Source organism: Moschus berezovskii, chromosome 4, assembly GCF_049115385.1.
Source record: "Moschus berezovskii isolate FMDL1 chromosome 4, NW_MosBer_1.0, whole genome shotgun sequence".
In the NCBI taxonomy this organism is placed as follows: domain Eukaryota; kingdom Metazoa; phylum Chordata; class Mammalia; order Artiodactyla; family Moschidae; genus Moschus; species Moschus berezovskii.
Window position 1 is genome coordinate 18,492,071 of NC_142463.1, and position 21,513 is coordinate 18,513,583.

General features: G+C 45.8%; 1 protein-coding gene across 3 annotated transcripts in view; it reads left to right on the top strand.

The window, feature by feature from the left end:
- ST3GAL3 (ST3 beta-galactoside alpha-2,3-sialyltransferase 3) overlaps nt 1–21,513 on the top strand; it is a 215,402-nt gene that overhangs the window by 137,085 nt on the left and 56,804 nt on the right. For all 3 annotated transcript variants that reach the window (XM_088835219.1, XM_088835220.1, XM_088835221.1), the window contains one exon: nt 3,257–3,349. In XM_088835219.1, the coding sequence (XP_088691345.1) occupies nt 3,257–3,349 (93 nt within the window). The remainder of the gene's footprint in view (nt 1–3,256; nt 3,350–21,513) is intronic.

Here is a 21,513-nt window from a genome sequence, read left to right on the forward strand (position 1 = left end):
GAAGCAGAGGCATGGAAGTCTGGTTCCTTCTTTTAGGTGCCAGCCTCTCCATCTGGATCTCCTCTGAAGAGCACAGTGGCTTACACTCTTCACCCCAGGCGCTTGGTAGTCACGTTTGCAGGACAATGGCTGCTCTTACTGGTCCAAATGCTAAATCTCCCCAAATGAAAGGCCAGCTGCAGAGCACGAGAAGAACAAGAGTTGAATGATTTGATCAGACATCTGTGGGGGCCTCCTGGCATTTGGAGTGTGAGCGCCTTAGAGAAACTAACCATTCTGGCCGGAGGGAGTTGGAGACAGTTAATCTTGGTGGTTCTGACCGCTCACTGCCCCAGAGGTCCCAGCCTGCTGCATGACTCAGAGTCCCCAACACTCCCCCTATTCTTCTCTCACTGGGATAGTTGGGAGGCCATTTCTAAGGCATTTTAATTTGGTAATAACTTGACATGGCCCGCTATGCCCAGGGCTGTATGTTTTAGAAGTTACTGTTGCTTTCTCAGTGGGGGAGTTGGTTTTGAGCTGCTCCATCCGGGATATCTGACTGCCCTGCATAGCCATGGGAGGAGCCGTTCCTGTTGGCTTCTGGCTTCCCATGCTCCTGCTTGTCTGGGCTTTTTCTTCTCCATTGTGGATTACCTGAGTGCACAGACCCTGAACTATTCCATGGCCCAGTTCTTTTTTTTTTTTTTTTAATTGTTACACAATTTTTAGAGATTACTTCCCACTTATGCTTATTACAAAATATTGGCTATGTTTCCTGTGTTGTACAATACATCCTTGAACCAGCCTTACACCCTACAGTTTGTATCCCCCACTCTCCCACCCCTGTTTTGCCCATCCGCACCCTCCCCTCTGGTAACCACTAGTTTGTTCTTTATATCTGTGAGTCTGCTTGTTTTTCGTTATATTCCCTGGTTTGTTGTATTTGTTAGATTCCACATAAACATGATATCATACAGAATTTGTGTTCCTCTGTCTGACTTATTTGACTTAGCATCATGTTGCTGTACATCCACAGCTCTGATCCTTGAGGAACTTCGCCAGAAGTTGATGGTGTTTATTAGAGAGGAAAGATGTGGCCAAAGGTTTGCTGTTGTACATGCATTTCTACGTGCATTTCTGCAATACACTGTGTTAAAGGGGCAATGGCCATCCATCTTTCCTTTGCTTTGCAGAACTTTCTGGAATTCACAAAGACCATAGGAACCCACAATAAAAGGCAGGCAACAGGATGGGGGGCTATGAGGGACTCTTAATGCCTCACTGAATGTTACACACTGCCAGAGAACTTCTCTGCCCCATCTCCAGCTGCACTGACCGCTCGTGCTGTCCCCAGACTCTGCGTGACTCTCTGTGAAGGCACTGACTGGGATCCACACCAGGGCGGTGTCCTGTTAAGAGCTCCTGCACTCATGTCAGAGAAAGATAGGTTCAAACCGTATCCACCACTTACTAATTGTATTGAATAAGTCTCTTCATCTTTCTGAGCTTCTATGTAAATTAATAATTAACAACACCCTACTCACGTGGCTATTGAGAGGAATAATTGAAGAAATCTATAATGTTCCCGTCACTGTGCCTAGTCCAGAAGTTTCCAGTAGGTTCAGTAATTGCCCTGAAGTTTATGTTTCATTTCTGAAATACAGTTGTTTCCATAGGAAAATTCTGTTATGTAAATTCTCTTGTTAAATCCTTGACCTTTTTTTGCCTGCCAAATAAAGGCCCAACTCCGACTTGTCACTCAGCATTTGTATTTGCATTTCAGGCTTAAATTTCATTGTTAGGGAAGACTAAGAAAATGTAGATTTCTAGAAGGAAATGCATGTAGATACAGATGAGTTTGTCTAAATTCAATGAGCAGTGGTTCTGTATAAGGCCCTGGGCCAGGATCACAGAGCTGAGTCAATCATACATGATACACGCAGGGCAGTGGCATCATGGTTTCTGGCTGTCCTGTACAGGCACCAGCCTCCCCCACCCCATACCCACCACACCCCTGTCCTGCAGAAGGCAGCCCCAAGGGAAGACTTGCTACAGGGCTATGGCACAGAAGAGCAGCTGAGCATCAGTGTGCTGGCAGCTGGCCCAAGGGTGATGGCGGGGAGGTTGGGGCTGGGAACTGGCCAGCAGCCAGAGCTCCCTCAGGTGCCCCAGCACGCAGGGCCTCCAGCCCAGCAGTCACGGAATGGGTCCTGTTCTTCCGCTATGGTTTTCTCTAGACTGCACTGAGCAGGATATGCGGAGGCAGGGCAATGATTCCAGCCCCATGGTGAACCCATACAGATATTGAAGACCAGAGAGGTGAGAACTCACAAGTCTTCTGAAAAATCAGCGCTGTCTGACTTGTGGACTCCTGAGATTGCCTCACTTCCAGTCCACGTGCCGTGAGATTGTCAGTGAGAGCTCCTTCAGAAAATCACTGGGGTCTTCTGTGTGCCCATTCTCCATGCAAGGAACTGGGGGTACAAGGTTGAATCAGACCCTGACTTTGGGAATTCACAGTGCCATGAGGGACACATACTACCGACAGTTGTAGTTCAGTATGGCAAGTGCCGATGGGGGCAAGCATGTAGTGTGGGTGGCGGTGGGTGGACTGTGAGCACAGAGGAGGCACTTGGCCCAATCTGGGGGTCTGGGAGTTACTTCCAGTGAAGCTGCCATCTGAGCTGAGTTGTGAAGGACCAGGAGGCAGAAGGAGGAGAACAAGGAAGAACATTCCAGGCAGAGGGAATAGGATAGCAGGAGAGCATACTCAGTGAAACCCCCCGACATATATTTGATGTATATTCCGGGCACTGAGTACTTCCCATTGGCTGGACCATAGTATGTGTGAGAGAATAAAGGCAGATGAGGCTGGACATGTAGAAACATTCAAGAAGGTTGAAAAGGCTGTGCCTGTGATTTTATCAAAGCCTGGGAGCTCTCTCCTTAGGTCTCCAGGGCGCCGATCTCCTAGTCTGAGAGCCTGGATGTAGTTCCTGATTTCCTTGCAACCAGGCTTACTGCAAAGAATCTATTCGAAATCCAGTGAGTTGCTTTTACCAAATTCCACAGAAAGACCTTGTTGTTTATCTACTTATTCCTTTAGAATGTCCTGGCTCCTCCCCTCCACCCGCCTCTGGAAACTTGGTGTGGAAAAGGGGCTGAAGTGCTGATTGTAGGAAACGAAGCTTGATTCAAGGTTTAAACACCAACAGCTCTTCATGAAACAGTAACCACTGCCCAGCAAGCTATGACTCTGCTTCTCTCCCCACAGGCCTGCAGAGTTAGCCACCAAGTATGCAAACTTTTCAGAGGGAACCTGCAAGCCTGGCTATGCTTCAGCCTTGATGACTGCCATCTTCCCCCGGTAAGTGCTCTGGTTTCTTCCCATCAGCTGGCTAGCCCTGTCCACAGCCCAGGGCTCAGACACCCCTTCCCCTGGTGGCAAGTGGTGTGCTCCTGAGAAAGTGAGATTCTGTGATGCCTTCTCTCCTGCATCCTTGAGTCTGTGGGTGCCTGAATGCCTGAAAGGACTTTGCTTTTGGTTGGCTCTTACCCCAGTCCTACTCTCGGCCCTGGTTACACCTTACCTCATTCTCTCTGAGCTTTTACCTGCCAGCACAGCTCGTTTCTGCAGAGGAGAAAGAGGAGGTAGGACCTATGTGCTCCCCCTAGGAAGCCAGGTATCCAGAGGCAGCCAGACAGTGCTCTGCAGCACAGAAGCTCGTAGTCCTTTTTAGAAGCTAGGACCTGGCTTCGGGGAGGCATGTCCAAATAAAGCAGGAAATAAAGCAGAGGAGTTTCTGAGGCTGGCTGTTTTGGCACCTTCCCTCTCTGTCCCTTTGGCGTCCTGGAGTTACTGATTTCCTTGATTGCAGGCTGCTGAAAGAAGCCCTGCCAAACCCTGGGAGATCCTTTCACCCAATTCCCCTCAGAGGCCTTGCTTGCTTATCTGCCTTTTCCTTTTGGGTTTTCTTTCCTGAAGCCTTGGTGTGGAAAAGAGCCTAATGTGCTGTGATCATCTTGTCTGCAGTCCGAGTGCAGTGAGACCCTTGGGGTTGTTTCACTCCTTCAGAGAGCTATAGGAGTATCTGACTCAAAGGGTTGTAGGAGGGGCTGCTCAGGACCTCTGGGAGTCAAGATGTAGCACTCAGACCACCAGAGGAGCCCTTCGGGTGGCCTCTTGGAGTGGGCTCTGCTCACTGGGGGAAGGGTATGCATGCCATCTCTTAGAGGCTGAGGTTAGGGCACACAATGTCCTTGCACAGGAATGCTGACAAACAGCTTGCCCAACGGCAGATCCAGGTTATTTGGATTTTATGATCCCTTTCTTTCCTAACATAAGCCATTCAAGCCTAGCTCCTTGTATAAAATGGGGGCTCTGCTGGCTAAATATCTGGTGTTCAGATAGAGATCTTTGTCCAGGCTCTGCCTTCTGACTTGTTCCAGTATTTTGCTTCTCCCAGCTATTTACTGAGCACTTTTTCAGGGTCTGGCAGTATGTGCCACATTCTTTCATGGGTTTTCTCAGACCTACATGGCTCAGGCCCCTGGACCAGACACCTGTGAGTTTTCTTTGACCTGTATGTTGATTTTATAACTGAAAGTAATACAAGCACATGGGGAAAAGAGCTCAACAGTACAAAAGGGTATATACTCCACTCCAGACCCCAGAGACAGCCAATGTGCCATAAAAAGGAACAGACTGTATTTATTGTCCTGTGTCTTGCTTTTTACGCCTAACAGTGTATCTTAGAGATTATCCTACTATCAGCATATAAGGATTTATTTATATTTTAAATGATTGCATAATATATAATTGTTTGGAGATATCACAATTTTATTAAAAATTCACTAAAGTTTAATTTATATACAGCAAAAATTGCTTATTAGTATAGTTGTATGAGTTTTGAGAACACCTTTGTGCAACTACCATAACAATCAATAGAATATTTCCATCATCACCTCCAAATAGTCCTTCATGCTTCTTTGCAGTTAACCCCCACCTTGACTCCCAGGCCTCAACAACCACTGTCCCTGTAGTGTTTGCAGAATGCTGTATAAAGGAATCATATAGTATCCTTTTGAGTCTGCCTCTTTTGTTTGGTATAATGCATTTGAGATTCAAACATATGTGTAGCAGTTGTTCCTTTTTATTGCTGAATAGTATTTCATTATATGGGCAAAACATTTTATGTTGTTTATCTATTCAGCAGTCAAAAGGTATTTGGGTTAATTCCAGTTTTTAGCTATTATAAATAAAGCCAATATAAACATTTGTGTAGAGGATGTATGCTTCACTTTGTAAGAATTTGTCAAACTGTTTTCCGAAGTGACTATATTCTTTTGCTTTCCTGCCAGCAAAGTATGAGGATTTTAATTGCTTTATATCCCTGATATCAATCATTTTATTTTAGCTGTCCTAGTAGGTTGAGAGTGGTATCTCACTATGATTTTAATTTGTATTTTACTGATGACTAATGATGTTGAGTCAGACTTGCCTGTGAGCATCCAGGAGTCTCTGGCGAAGGGCATGGGTTGACAGTGACCTGCCATGGGGTTAGGGGCACTGAATACAACAGTCCTGAGAGCCTCGGGGTGTGCTGGCATAAGTCCTTTAAAGCCTTTGACTGTGTCGATCACAATAAACTGTGGAACATTCTGAAAGAGATGGGAATCCCAGACCACCTGACCTGCCTCTTGAGAAACCTGTATGCAGGTCAGGAAGCAACAGTTAGAACTGGACATGGAACAACAGACTGGTTCCAAATAGGAAAAGGTGTACGTCAAGGTTGTATATTGTCACCTTGCTTATTTAACTTATATGCAGAGTACATCATGAGGAACGCTGGGCTGGAAGAAGCACAAGCTGGAATCAAGATTGCCGGGAGAAATATCAATAACCTCAGATATGCAGATGACACCACCCTTATGGCAGAAAGTGAAGAGGAACTCAAAAGCCTCTTGATGAAAGTGAAAGAGGAGAGGGAAAAGGTTGGCTTGAAGCTCAACATTCAGAAAACAAAGATCATGGCATCTGGTCCCATCACTTCATGGGAAATAGATGGAAAAACAGTGGAAACAGTGTCAGACTTTGTTTTTTTGGGCTCCAAAACCACTGCAGATGCTGATTGCAGCCATGAAATTAAAAGATGCTTGTTCCTTGGAAGGAAAGTTATGACCAACCTTGATAGTATATTAAAAAGCAGAGACATTACTTTGCCAACCAAGGTCCGTCTAGTCAAGGCAATGGTTTTTCCCGTGGTCATGTATGGATGTGAGAGTTGGACTGTGAAGAAAGCTGATCGCCGAAGAATCGATGCTTTTGAACTGTCGTGTTGGAGAAGACTCTTGAGAGTCCCTTATACTGCAAGGAGATCCAACCAGTCCATTCTAAAGGAGATCAATCCTGGATGTTCATTGGAGGGACTGATGCTAAAGCTGAAACTGCAATACTTTGGCCACCTCATGCGACGAGTTGACTCACTGGAAAAGACTCTGATGCTGGGAAAGGTTGGGGGCGGGAGGAGAAGGGGACGACGGAGAATGAGATGGCTGGATGGCATCACCGACTCTGTGGACATGAGTTTGAGTGTACTCCGGGAGTTGGTGATGGACAGGGAGGCCTGGCGTGCTGTAGTTCATGGGGTCGCGGAGAGTTGGACACGACTGAGCAACTGAACTGAACTGAACTGAGCCATTACCCATAGTTTGGCCTCAGGGAAGGAACTACAGGGAGGGAACACAGCCCCACCCATCAACAGAAAATTGGATTAAAGATTTACTGAGTCATTGCCCTGCCTATCAGAGCTGGGCTTCCCAGGTGGTGCTAGTGGTAAAAAAAAAACCCACCTGTCAATGCAGGAGATATAAGAGACAAGGGTTCAATCCCTGGGTCGGGAAGATCCCCTGGAAGAGGGCACTGCAACCCACTCCATTATTCTTGTCTGGAGAATCCCATGGACAGAGGAGTCTGGCGGGCTACAGTCCATAGGATCACAAAGAGTCGGACATGCCTGAAGTGACTTAGCTCATCAGAGCAAGACCCAGCTTCCCCCACAGCCAGTCCCTCACATCAGGAAGCTTCCACAAGCCTCTTCTGTCTGTTCAGTCGCTCAGTCGTGTCCGACTCTTTGCGACCCCGTGGACTGTAGCCTACCAGGCTTTTCCATCCATGGGATTCTCCAGGCAAGAATACTGGAGTGGGTTACCATTTCCTTCTCCAGGGGATCTTCCTGACCCAGGGATCGAACCCAGGTCTCCTGCATTGGAGGCAGACGCATTAACCTCTGAGCCACCAGGGAAGCCCCCCACAAGCCTCTTATCCTCACCCATTTCAGAGGGCAGACAGAACAAAAACCACAATCACAGGAAACTAACCAAACTGATCACATGGATCACAGCCTTGTCCTGTTCAATGAAACTATGAGCCATAACATGTAGGGTCACTCAAGATGGATGGGTCATGGTGGAAAGTTCTGACAAAATGTAGTCCATTGGAGAAGGGAATGGCAAACCACTTCAGTGTTCTTACCTGGAGAACTCCATAAACAGTATGAAAAGGCAAAAAGATATGACACTGAAAGATGAACTCTCCAGGTTGGTAGGTGCCCAATATGCTACTCAAGAAGAGTGGGGAAATAGCTCCAAAAGGAATGAAGAGGGTGAGCCAAAGTGAAAACAGCACCCAGTTGTGGATGTGACTGGTGATGGAAGTAAAGTCTGATGCTGTAAAGAATAATATTGCATAGAAATGTAAAATGTTAGGTCCATGAGTCAAGGTAAATTGAACATAGTCAAGCAGGAGATGGCAAGAATGAACATCAACATTTTAGGAAACAGTGAACTAAAATGAATTGGAATGGGTGAGTTTAATTCAGATGACCATTGTATCTACTACTGTGGGCAAGAATCCCTTAGAAGCAATGGAGTAGCCCTCATAGTCAACAAAAGAGTCCAAAATGCAGTACTTGGGTGCAATCTCAAAAATGACAGAATGATCTTTGTTTGTTTCCAAGGCCAACCATTCAATATCACAGTAAACCAAGTCTGTGCTCCAACCACTAATGCTGAAGAACCTGAAGTTGAACTGTTCTATGAAGACCTACAAGATCTTCTAAAACTAACACCCAAAAAAGATGTCCTTTTCATCATAGGGGATTGGAATGCAAAAGTAGGAAGTCAAGAGATACGTGTATTAACAGGCAAGTTTGACCCTGGAGTACAAAATGAAGCAAGGCAAAGGCTAACAGAGCTTTGCCAAGAGAACACACTGGGCACAGCAAACACCCTCTTCCAACAACACAAGAGAAGTCTCTACACATGGACATCACCAGATGGTCAATACTGAATTCAGATTGATTATATTCTTTGCAGCCAAAGTTGGAGAAGTTCTATACAGTCACCAAAAAACAAGACCAGCTGACTGTGGCTCATATCATGAAATCCTTATTGCAAATTCAGACTTGAGTTGAAGAAAGTAGGGGAAACCACTAGACCATTCAGGTATGACCTAAATCAGATCCCTTATGATTATACAGTGGAAGTGACAAATAGATTTAAGAAATTAGATCTGATAGAGAACTTAGCACAAGCCTCTTATCCTCACCCATTTCAGAGGGCAGACAGAACGGAAACCACAATCAGAAGAACCACAAATGTGAAGAACTATGGATGGAGGTTTGTAATATTGTATAGGAGGCTGTGATCAAAACCATGCCCAAGAAAAAGAAATGCAAAAGGCAAAGTGGTTGTCTGAGGAGGCCTTACAAATAGCTGAGAAAAGAAGAAAAGTGAAAAGCAAAGGGGAAAAGGAAAGATACACCCATTTAAATACAGAGTTCCAAAGAATAGCAAGGACAGATAAGAAAACCATCCTCAGTGATCAATGTAAAGAAGTAGAGGAAAAAATAGAATGAGAAAGACTAGAGATCTCTTCAAGATACCAAGGGAACATTTCATGCAAAGATGGGCACCAAAAAGGAAAGAAACGGTATGAGCTAACAGAAGCAGAAAATATTAAGAAGAGGTGGCAAGAATACAGAAGAACTGTACAAAAAAGGTCATGAAGACCCAGAAAATCATGATAGTGTGATCACTCACCTAGAGCCAGACCTCCTGGAATGCGAAGTCAAATGGGCCTTAGAAAGCATCACTGCAAGCAAGGTTAGTGGAGGTGATGGAATTCCAGTTGAGCTATCTCAAATCCTGAAAGATGATGCTGTGAAAGTGCTGCATTCAATATGCCAGCAAATTTGGAAAACTCAGCAGTGGCCACAGGACTGGAAAAAGTCAATTTTCATTCCAATCCCAAAGAAAGGCAATGCCAAAGAATGCTCAAACTACTCCACAATTGCACTTATCTCACACGCTAGTAAAGTAGTGCTCAAAGTTCTCCAAGTGAGGCTTCAGTAGTACATGAACCGTGAACTTCCAGCTGTTCAAGCTGGATTTAGAAAAGGCAGAGGAACCAGAGATCAAGTTGCCAAGATCTATTGGATTATGGAAAAAGCAAGAGAGTTCCAGAAAAACATCTACTGCTTTACTGACTGTGCCAAAGCCTTTGCACTGTGTGGATCACAATACACTATGGAAAATTCTTCAAGAGATGGGAATACCAGCCCACCTTTCCTGCCTCCTGAGAAATCTGTATGCATGTCAAGAAGCAACAGTTAGAACCCATATGGAACGACGGACTGGTTCCAAATTGGGAGAGGAGTATATCAAGGCTGTATATTGTCACCATGCTTGTTTAACTTATATGCAGAGTACATCATGTGAAAAGCTGGGCTGGATGAAGCACAAGCTGGAATCAAGATTGCCAGGAGAAATATCAATAACCTGAGATATGCAGATGACACCACCCTTATGGCAGAAAGTGAAGAACTAAGGAGCCTCTTGATGAAAGTGAAAGAGGAGAGTGAAAATGCTGGCTTAAAATGCAGCATTCAAAAAATAAAGATCATGGCATCTGGTCCCATCACTTCATGGGAAATAGATGGGGAAACAATGGAAACAGTGAGAAACTTTATTTTCTTGGGTTCCAAAATTACTGCAGAGGGTGACTGCAGCCATGAAATTAAAAGATGCTTGCTCCTTGGAAGGAAAGCTGTGACAAACTTAGAGAGCATATTAAAAAGCAGAGACATCACTTTGCCAACAAAGGCCCGTCTAGTGAAAGCTATGGTTTTTCCAGTAGTCATGTACGGATGTAAGAGTTGGACCATGAAGAAAGCTGAGTGCCAAAGAATTGATGCTTTTGAACTGTGGTGTTGGAGAAGACTCTTGAGAGTCCCTTGGATAGCAAGGAGATCAAACCAGTCAATTCTAAAGGAAATCAGTCCTGAATAGTCTGGACCAATAGAAAAGCTTAAGCTCCAGTACTTTGGCCATCTGATGCAAAAACTGACTCATTGGAAAAGACCCTGATGGGTAAGGTTGAAGGCAGGAGGAGAAGGGGATGACAGAGGATGAGATGGTTGGATGGCATCACCGACTCGATGGATGTGAGTTTGAGCAAGCTTCAGGAGTTGGTAATGGACAGGGAAGCCTGGTGTGCTGCCGTCCATGGGGTCGCAAAAAGTCGGACACGACTGAACAACTGAATTGAACTGACTTTTTCTTTTGTGTAGGTGCATATTTCTGTTTGTTCTTTTTCTTTTGCTTGAAGAATGTCTTTTAACATTACTTATGAGGAAAATCTAATGGCAATGAAATCTATCAGCTTTGGTTTCTCTGATCAAGTCTTGATTTCACCTTCAGCTTCAAAAAGTTGTTTTTGACTGCATATACAATTCTAGGTTGACAATTTCACAAACACACACACACAGTACTTTAAAGATATAACTTCATTTTCTTTTGATTTGTATAGTTTCTATGTCTTCTGTCATTGTTACATTTTTTTGCTTTGTATGTAACGTTTCTCTTTTCCTCTGGCTACGTTTTTGAGATTTTATTCCTTATCACTGGTTTTCAGCAATTTGATATGATGCACTTTGTTGTAGTTTTCTTTATATTATTCTTGACTTGCATTTATCTAGCTCAGTGAATCTGTGGGTTTGTATTTACTTTTAATCAAATTTGGATGCTTTTTTGTCCTTATTTTTTCAAATGTTTTTTCTGTTCATCACCCTTCCCAGGATTCCAGTTAAGCCATTGGTCCAACTGGTTTGTTTGATGCTATTGTGTTGGTGGGTTTTTTCCCCCAATTTTTTCTTGTTTCTCTTTGTGCTTCATTTTGGATAGTTGATATTTCTGTGTTTTCACGTCCACTGATATTTCTTTTGTGGTGTCTAATCAGCTGTTAATCCCATCTGGCGTGTTTTCATTTCAGATACTGTGTTTTTAATCCCTGTGGTTCCATTAAGGTCTTTTTATATCTTGCACTTCATTCTTTATTATGTTCATGTGCTCTTCTATTGGTAATTTCATCATCTCTATCATTTCTGGGGTGGTTTCTCTTGATTGATTTTTCTCCTGATAATGACCTATATTTTTCTAATTCTTCATATGCCTGACTGGTAATTTTTTTTTATTAGATTCAAAACAATGTAAAATTTATGTTTTTATGTGCAAGATTTTTTTTTTTGTATTCTCTTAAATAGTTCTAGTTTTGCTTGGGTGTGTAGTTAAATTACTTGGAATCAGTGGTATCCCTTTGAGACTTGCTTTTAATGTTGTTGGTACAGGTGTTGAGTAACCCTTTGTCTAGGGCTAATTTATCCCCATTACTAATGCAGTGCCTGTCTGAAGACTTGACCCAGTGCCTCGTGCATTGCAAGGCATTTCCACCTGCCTGATTCATTTCCACAGTGCTTTTGTAAATACAAACAATGAATTTATAATTTTGAAAGTTATTGGCAAATTGTCCTCTGTAGCAGTTCTTGAATTCAAATCTACACATAGTATTTTATAGAGTTGTCTTTGTCTATTTTAATCTAATATTTGTATAGCTTTATTGTTTATTTTGAATTAATAATCCATTTGAGATTTCTATTGTTTTGTTTTGGTGTTAGGCATGATTCTTGGTGTCAGCATCTGGGTTTGTTTAATTTTTTTCCGTATGGGTAACTAGTGTTTTTTGATATTTTGACCAAAAATTTCTAAGTAAATTTAGGAATTTGAAATTTGTAGCAACAATATTTTGACACAAGAGGTTTTGATACAGCTCTTTTGACATGTTAGTTTTGACCCCACCTAATAAAAACCAACTTAAATCTCTCTCTCTCTGTTTTGCTACCAAATGCTGTATGAAGCATATTCTCACTCTGTTCCTAAGCCTCACACCTCCTTGAGCCTACCCAATCACTGCCTCCCACACCTGAGCAAAGACTGGGGAGCAGGCAGTGGTAAAGGAGGGGATGCTGATACTCAGGCCTGTCCAGGATGCAGAATCCTGTTTCTCTGGGAAGCCAGCCTGCTCACTCTCGCACCTGCCTCCTTTCCTCCTCAAAACTTGCCTGCCTGGATACACTGTCCTCTAGTGAGAGAGATGGGGAGGAGGGGGCATGAGATCCAAAGGAACTCAAACTGATTGAGCATCTGCTCAGCTCTGTACAGTGGATTCGGGCTTTTCGTGTGTTGAGCTCATGGGAGGGAGAGTCTTCCCTGACCTCTGCCCGCGCACACATTGTCTCTCTTCCCTCAACACATCCCACCGCAGTGCTGCACACACGGCTCTGTTATTGCACTTACAATTGTGTATTGATACTTCTTCCGTCGTAGGCTGTGCACCCCTTAGCATAGAAATATGGTCTTGTTCATGGCTGCTAGTACTTAGCAGACCCTTCAGCACTTAGTAGGTGCTTAAGGAGAAGGAAACGGTAACCCACTACAGTATTCTTGCCTGGAGAATCCCATGGACGGAGAAGCCTGGTAGGCTACAGTCCACGGGGTCGCAAAGAGTCGGACGCGACTGAGCGACGGAACAGAATGCTTGTTACATGAATGGATATGGATCTCTGCCCTTGGGAGACTAAGAGTCTGAGGGTGTGAGAACTGTTGATAAAACACTGTTTCAGTGGAGAGAGTTACCAAAGAAAAATAACTATTTTGACATGTCTTCTGACATCAGTTGTTATGTACTTATTGAAAGTCCATGTGCCTAGCACCATATTAGGTATCCAAGAACACTTATAAGAGGAGTTTCTATTGGAGAGCACCTTATAATCCTAATCTTATTAATATAATAATCTTAAAAATAGTCCAGGTCTTCTGTTGTTCCCACTCAAAACATACCCAGAAAACACACTTGCTTTATTCAAGTGATTTTATTTAGAATGGCTCATTGGCTTTTAAGTAGTAGCTTTACCATTGATGATTCCTTGGTGGCTCAGATGGTTACAAATTTGCATGCAATGCAGGAGATCCAAGTTCGATCCCTGGGTCAGGAAGATCCCCTGAAGAAGGGAATGGGTACCCACTCCAGTATTCCTGCCTAAAGAATTCCATGGACAGAGGAACCTGGCAGGCTGCAGTCCACGAGGTCACAAAGAGTCTGACACAACTGAGCAACTAACACACACACCAATGTGTGATAGATTAGAAAGAGATGAGATGTGGAGACTCAAAGTTCTCACAACTTTCTCACTTAATAGGCTGTGCAGATCTTGGAAAAGTCAGAGCATCACATAACTCATTAGTCAAGAGGATGAAATGAGATGATGTATCTTGGGGCTATGAATGTTAGATCCTTCCAGCAAAATTTAATATTAGACATTAATTGAATTCTGTTTTTTCAATGGCTTTCATTAAATCAGGTTAGTTTTTTCAGTAAGAAATAAAGATCCCAGAATAGGTCATGTTATACATTTAAAATGTAGGTTTAAAAACTAGGTATAACTCATGAAACCTTTTTAAAAATATTTGTACTTCTTTATTTATTTGGCTGGGAGGTATCTTCGTTGCAGCATATGGGATCTTTAGCTGTGGCCTGTGAACTCTCAGTTGTGGCATGTGGACTCTAGTTCCCTGACCAGACTCGAATCCAGGCCCCTTGCATTGGCAGCACGAGTCTTAGCCACTGGATCACCAAGGAAGTCCCTAATTCATAAAATCTTAATGGATGCTCCCCATTTTCCTAGTAATGCTTTGCTATGAATGTCCAAGTGGCTTTTTAAAAGTGCTTTGGTGAAAAATTGAGTATCATGTCTTTCTGATGGTCACCAGCAGAGCCATTCAGCATCAGGTGCAAGCATGCAGCCATAGGCGAGGCCTGCGGCAAACAGTTTCAGCAAAAAGCAAATCCAGACACAGGCTGTGCCCAAGCACAGCAGTGACACTGACAGCCAACACCTACTGGTGTATCAGTATTGACTTCCCAGATCCTCTGCTAAGACCCTTTCCTATTTGTTCTATTTAAGAATCTGCCTGCCAACGCAGGAGATGCAATTGACGTGGATTCGATCCCTGGGTTGGGAAGATCCCTTAGAGTAGGAAATGGCAACCCACTCCAGTATTTTTGCCTGGAAGATCCCATGGACAGTCCACAGGATTACAGAGAGTCAGATATGACTGAGCACGCATGCACAAGCACAGTCATGAACCCTCTGAAATAGAACAGTTATTGATACACTTTTAGCTCTGAGGAAATGGAGGCATAAAGAAGTCAAGCAATTGGCCTGAGGTCACATGGATAGGATGTTTTGAACCTGAGTACTCTGACCTCAGAGCTTACGTGCCCGACTGCCACCTTCTACTCCCTCTTGCTGCTGCTGTCTTATGGGCAGGGTAGCTGGGGGCCAGATCACAGAGGTTTACCAGATACCCCGTGGGGGCTCTAGAGGCATTGGTGTAGGAACTGCCCTCTTGCCCAGTTCTGCAGAGGAAAACCTCACTTCTCTTAAGATGTTTGTTGCCTTGGGAAGGCCAGGTGCATAGTGTGTGTCTGTAACTGTGTGTGTCTGTGATTCTCACACCAGTAAGGAATCATCGCTGTAGTCCAAGCTGACCAAGTTCCCCAGAGTGCAAAGGATGGCCTGTGAAACCTTGCTGAGATCTCTGAGGCAGGAAATCGGGAGGAATGACGGAGTCCCGGCTGCCAGCTTTGGGAACCTTGCATGAGAAGGTGCCCATTGCACTGCCCTGGGGGATTTGAAAACTTATAGTCTTCTGGCCAGGGTAACTGGGTATCTTGTATCCCCACATTCCAAAGCCCCTCCCTCTCTGTCCTTCATGGATTCTGGGACTATTATCACTTCAACAGCAGGGAGGAGTGGAAAGATGGGAAAGGCGTCCTTGTAAAGCTTTGTCCCGTACCATAAATTACAGAGAATAGAGCACCATCTCCTTCCACAGATTCATTGTCCTTCTAGCCTGAGAGCAAGCTGAGTGTTCCCCCACTCCCTGCCCAGGAGTGTGCAAGAGATTTGACACTCTTGCTCTCTCTGCTTCCGCATGCCCTCTTGTTCTTAATTTCTGTACTCTCACTTCCATTCCCACCATCTGTCCCTGGAATGCTCTTGTCCAGATTGCCCAGGACTAACTGACACATCCAATGGGCAGACCTCTTTTTTTGACCTCTCTGAAACATTTGGCAGTATTGATCTCTTTCTCCATTTTGAACATTTTGTAACCCTCTTTTCATTAATGCTTGTCCAAACTCCCTTCTCATTCTCCTATTTCTCTAGTATTCCTTCTCAGTCTCTTTTACAAGCAGTCATTGGAAGGACTGATGCTAAAACTGCAATACTTTGGCCACCTCATGCGATGAGTTGACTCACTGCAAAAGACTCTGATGCTGGGAAAGGTTGGGGGCGGGAGGAGAAGGGGACGACAGAGAATGAGATGGCTGGATGGCATCACCGACTCTGTGGACATGAGTTTGAGTGTACTCCGGGAGTTGGTGATGGACAGGGAGGCCTGGCGTGCTGTGATTCATGGGGTCGCGGAGAGTCGGACACGACTGAGCGACTGAACTGAACTGAACTACCCACCCTTAAATGTTGATGTAAAAAAAAAAAAAGAATGTTGATGTCTGCAAGGCTTCAACCATGGTCCTTTTTCTTCTCTTCTCACTATATGTTAGCTTCAGCTACAGATATGTGCTGGTGACTCTCAAATCTGTTGGGACCCCAAATCTCTTCTGATTTCTAGAGCCAAATATCCAACTTCCTACTGAACAGCTCCACTTGGATACTCTTGAGCATCTCAAAGTCAGTGTATCCAACTCATCGAATTTTCAATCATTCTAATCAGCCCATGTTGCCTATTTCAGTGAATGATACCTCTATTCACTCTGTCACCTGAATCAGAAATCTGGGTGTGATTCTTTCTCCTTCCACTCTGAATCACATATCCGGTTAGTCATTGAGTCCTGACAGGTCTACTCTCTATAGAGAAGTCAGGCCCTTCCCCTGAGCACTGATTCCCCAGCCTCTCTTTAGAAACCTGGATCTTCATTCTCTTTACTGATTCCTTCATATCACTATTTATTTAATCATACTTAGGTTTTGCTCATCCCATAAGAAGCTGCCACGTTGACTCCACTATCCTAAGTAGTTGTTGTTTAATTGCTAAGTAGTGTCTGACTCTTTTTGTGACCCCCATGGACTGTAGTCCGCCAGACTTCTCTGTCCATGGGATTTCCCAGGTAAGAATACTGGAGTGGGTTGCCATTTTCTTCTCCAGGGGATCTTCCCAACCCAGGGATTGAACCCATGTCTCCTGCATTGGCAGACAGATTCTTTATGGCTGAGCCACCAGGGAAGCCCATCCTATAGGAAACCTAATGATAATAACTACCACATCATTCATTCAGCACATCTTTATTGAGCAGCTCATAAGCACCAGATACTCTCCTAGGTGCCAGAAGCTTCAGCATTATGTAAGACACTTAAAATCTCTCCTCTTGATGGCTTATACTCCATTGGCAGCCACAGACAGCCTGTGTGTGTAAAACATCACAGTTTTCTGGCATCCACAGCTTTATCCAGCCACTGTACTAAATATTGTATGTTCATTGCCTATTTAATTTTTACAGTAGCCCTGTGGAGTAAATGTTGCTATGCCCACTTTACAGATGAAAAAACTATAACCTTCCCAAGGTTACAACAACACAGAGCCAGGAACCAAACCCATCAGTTCCACCTTGTGTCCTGAGTTACGGCTCTGAACCATGAACCTATAGGGGATTACAGATGCCTTTTGATTGGAGAATCAAAAGTAGGTACTTCTGCAGTGAAATCCTTGGATGCTGGGCCTTTCTGGAAAGAGCAGAGTGCTCAGTAACTAAAGCTTCTCTGTGGAGTATTCAAGGGCTGACAGCCCTGCCTGAGCCGAACAGACTACATGCCTGTCCTTGACCTGGACTCCAGCTTGTAGCTGGAGGAACTGCCATCTGTGTCCTGTTGGTTTCTCTGCCATCAAATTTTTTTTTTCATATGTTCCTAAATGACATTTGTTCTGATCTCCTCTGGGAACCAATCCATGATCTACTTTTAAAATAACTCCACTTCTGGGAATTGCCTGGGGGTCCAGTGGTGAGGACTCCATGCTTCCACTGCTGAGGCCAGGGGTTCAATCCCTGGTTGGGGAACCAAGATCCCATAAGCCACTTGGCTAAAAAGGGGGAAAAAAAATTTTTTTTTTTTTAATTAAAAAATAAAATAAAGTAGCTCCACTTCTGGTCTCAACCTACCCCTGCTTCCCGACCTTTCCAGGAACTCATGCCCTGTAGCTACACCCTCATCCCCTTCCTCTTTGCTCTATCTTCCAATCTTTATAGGCGGATCTGTAGTACATGGCCAGAGTTGTTTTCTTTGGAGAAATCTCTTTCTCTAGATGACTAAGAACCTATATACTTCTTGCACAGGTAAATGCTGCAGACCCACCCGGTGAGTTTTTTTTCTGGTTATCAACTCATACATCATAGACGAAGTGCTAGGCCTCAGTCTGCTCACCACTCCTGATGTTATCAGAACGTGTCTTTTCTCCTGCCCCATTTTAAGACCCGAGGAGCTAGGTCTTATCCTCTCTCAAGCTCTCCTACCAAGAGTCCTTGGCAGAATGCCCCAGCAGGCATCTGTCAGTAGGGAGCCTATTAAGTGCTGTGGAATCAGAAGTGTGTGAACTGGTCTACAACAAGACTTTTGAGAAATTGAAAATACAGTGTTAGAAAGGTCTGTAGCAATTAGAGTAAGTGTTTGTCATTTGTCATCTAACAGTTTAAAAATGGAGCTTCTTATATTTTATATGTTTTAATTTTTATAGTGATTTGTTTTTATTATATTTTATAAAAGGATCACTTTCTGTGACAGAATTGAAATTTGAAATGTAGCACAACAAAGTGAACCAGTTATACATATGCAAATACCCACAACTATACTCCAATAAAAATTTCAACAACAAACAAAAAACTGGTCCTTCTTCCCAGGTAGTTTGAGAAGCATGGACTCTAGTGATAAGAGCACAGGCTTTGAAAGTGAATAGGACTCGTTGGCATAATCTCTGCAAACCTCCCTTTCTTCCTTTGTACCCACTGACCTCAGGATTAAGGGAAGCAGCACCTGGACACACACATCCAAGTGTATGTGCTCTGAGAGAGGTGAGGACAGCGGGTCCTGAGTGGAGCCATAGAGGAGACCCCTAAGCAGGGAGGGGCGATGAGAGTTTGACCCGGAGGATTCCTGGGGCAGGAGATGCTTGGGCTATCCCCGGGAAGATGGGGCTTCAGGAGCAAGTCAGACACACTGGTGGGAGCAGCTTCTCCCCTTGCAGCCCCAGCTCCAGGCTCTGCCCAAGAGCAGGAAGCCTCGAAGTGCCTAGAAGCCCAGCGCCTGGTGAGAGCAGACCGGCAGGCTGCATTCCTGTGGTATTTGGCGATTGATCTTGTCAGATTAGCAGCTTTGCTTTTCTTGGTTCAGGTACAAGATCCCCACGTGGGGAGCTCTGCTGCCTGTGAGGAGCAAAAGCGGGTGAAAGCACAGAACGTGATCCTGGCCCTTCTCCCCAGAGGCGCACTCACTGTGCGAGGCTCCAGGACAGGAGCAGCCCAGACACTGGCTACTCAGTGGGAGGAGGGCCCGAGTCTGAGCTCCACCCACACAAGTCCCGGGAGGAGGGAGATGCTCTGCCCTGTGCCATGGGGGAGCAGGCCGGTGGTTTCAGCATCTTGCAGCTCTCCCAACTCCATCTGCACCCCCAGGGTGACTGGCCTCCCCACATAGCTAGTGCTGGAGAGGAGAAGCAGGGCTGAAGCCTCACCTCTCCCAGTTGGAAGGAAGACTGCAGTTCATGCCTGCCTCCTCTCATGTGAGCTTTCTGCCCCTATGCCATGCATGGAACCCAGGTGGAGGCCAGTGAAGTGGCCAGAGGGAAGCCACGACACCACCCAGGAGCCTGGGTTCAGTGAACCACTCAGGAGAGAGATCTGGGCTGGAGAGAGAAGGAGATACTAATCCATATACACAGCTCAGAGGGAAGGTGGACGAGACTGTCCAGGGCTACATGGAGAGGACTGGATAACCTGGTCTCTACTCATAGGAGACCCTCGTGGGGGAAACACAAGCCTGTTTGCTGACAGCATCACAACCAGTAGGGCTGCTGACAGCTGACCTCTGACATCTCTGTGCCTGTCATGTTGGGACAGTCCCATCCTTCCTCCCCATGTTGCCAGAGCTTGGTACAGGGAAGTTTCCTGCAGCAACACAACTTGAAAACAGATGGTTGCAAAACACGAAAGAACACCTTGGACTCTGTTGCTCAGCCCCTTGAGAGTGTCTGGGCCAGAGGCCAGCTGCAGAGCTTGCCCCAGGAAACACACCGCCAAATGGAGTGAGACCCCCAAATGGGGCAAGGTGGGTACAGGAGGCCCGGCTCAGAAACCAGCTCTCTGGGGCCGGATGAGGGATGGTTCTGTGCCTGTCATCCCCACTACCTGTGGTCCCATGTGTCCAGGGGCAGTGTCATCTGTGGGGTTCTGGCCAGGTAAAAGGCTGTCTCTGCTTCATTCCCCATCTTCCCTCCCCACCCTCCTGCAAGCCCCCAGGACCAGCAACAGGGATTCAAGCAGGACTTGATTCAGCTTGCCCCCTAGGACCTTTTGAACCTTCTGTTAAGTGACTGCCTGGACGACCATGCCTTTCTTTTCCTGCTCAGAGCCCACTGCCCGCCCAGGTCCCCTCCCCCACAGCGGGCTTGTCTCCACTCCCCGCTCCCACCCCCAGGGAGGATGCAGTGAGAGTGATCGCTGGTTCGATTAGGCTTGGTGAGCCCATGTGGGGAAGGAAGGCCTCGGGGGCAGTGACCTTTTATAAAGATGTGATCAGCAGCTGCCTCTGGTGTAGCCCATTCTTCCTGAGGCGGGATGAAGAGCAGTGCCAGAGGCAGCAGGCAGTGCTCAGCAGACCACGCCCTAGCTCTCGAGGCTGTGGGGAAAGACAGTTCAGCTGGGAGACCGGGGCCCTTGACCCAGCCCGGTCTCCAGCAGGCTCGACAAAGCCACTGACCCTCGAGGAGATTATAGGGAGGAAACAAAGGGTTTAGGGGCTCCAGGCTGGTGAGGTGTCTGTCCACACAGGCACAGCTGCATAGAGGGTAGGGGTGCGGGGGTGACCTGGAGGAGCGTTTGCTGAAGGCAGAAGGGAAGGACCAGTCATCCTCTGCCCCACCTCTGTATCCCCAGGGCGACCTCTGCTGTGAGCAGCAGGTCTTGTCCTTATCAGTTATGAGCCCCTTGCAGGCAGGGTTTGGGAGCTGGATACTGAGAGGGCGGGGCAGGAACATGGGCTACAGGGCTAAAGCCATCATGTTCCCTCCAAAGCTGGAGCTTGCTCATTTTCTTCCCAGACTGTGATTCGGCCTAATTATTGGCTACCTTTCAGTCCTTTTCTGAGGGTTTTCTTGAATTTCAAGAAGTAGAGAAATTTGTAGCTGTGGCAGAGGTAGTCCAACCACACTGTGCTGCTAAAGTGGGAAAGGGCATGTTTGCCACCCGACTTCACCCCAGGTCAGTGATCCCTTGAGTTCGGGGCCTTGCCAGTAGTACCCATGCCGGGACCACAGCATCTCATTCCTGCTATCTTGCTGCTGCTGCTGCTAAGTCACTTCAGTCATGTCTGACTCTGTGCGACCCCATAGACGGCAGCCCACCAGGCTCCCCCATCCCTAGGATTCTCCAGGCAAGAACACTGGAGTGTGTTGCCATGTCCTTCTCCAATGCGTGAAAGTGAAAAGTGAAAGTGAAGTCACTCAGTTGTGTCTGACTCTTAGCGAGCCCATGGACTGCAGCCTACCAGACTCCTCCGTCCATGGGATTTTCCAGGCAAGAGTACTGTCCTGCTATCTTAGCAAAGACCAAATGGGGCCAGGGTTCACCTTCCTCAGTCGGGGCAAATGAAAAGAGCCTGGGTCCTGGAGTCAAACGAACTCAGGTTTGAGTCCCAGCTTCGCCACTTAACTAGCCATGGGACCTTGGACAAGGTCATCTAGGCCTGCCCAGCTTCAACTTCTGCACCTGTCAAGTGGGAATAACAGCCCCTACTTTGTGGGCAGTCAGGAGAATGCCACGAGACATATGGCCTAGTGCTGGCCATC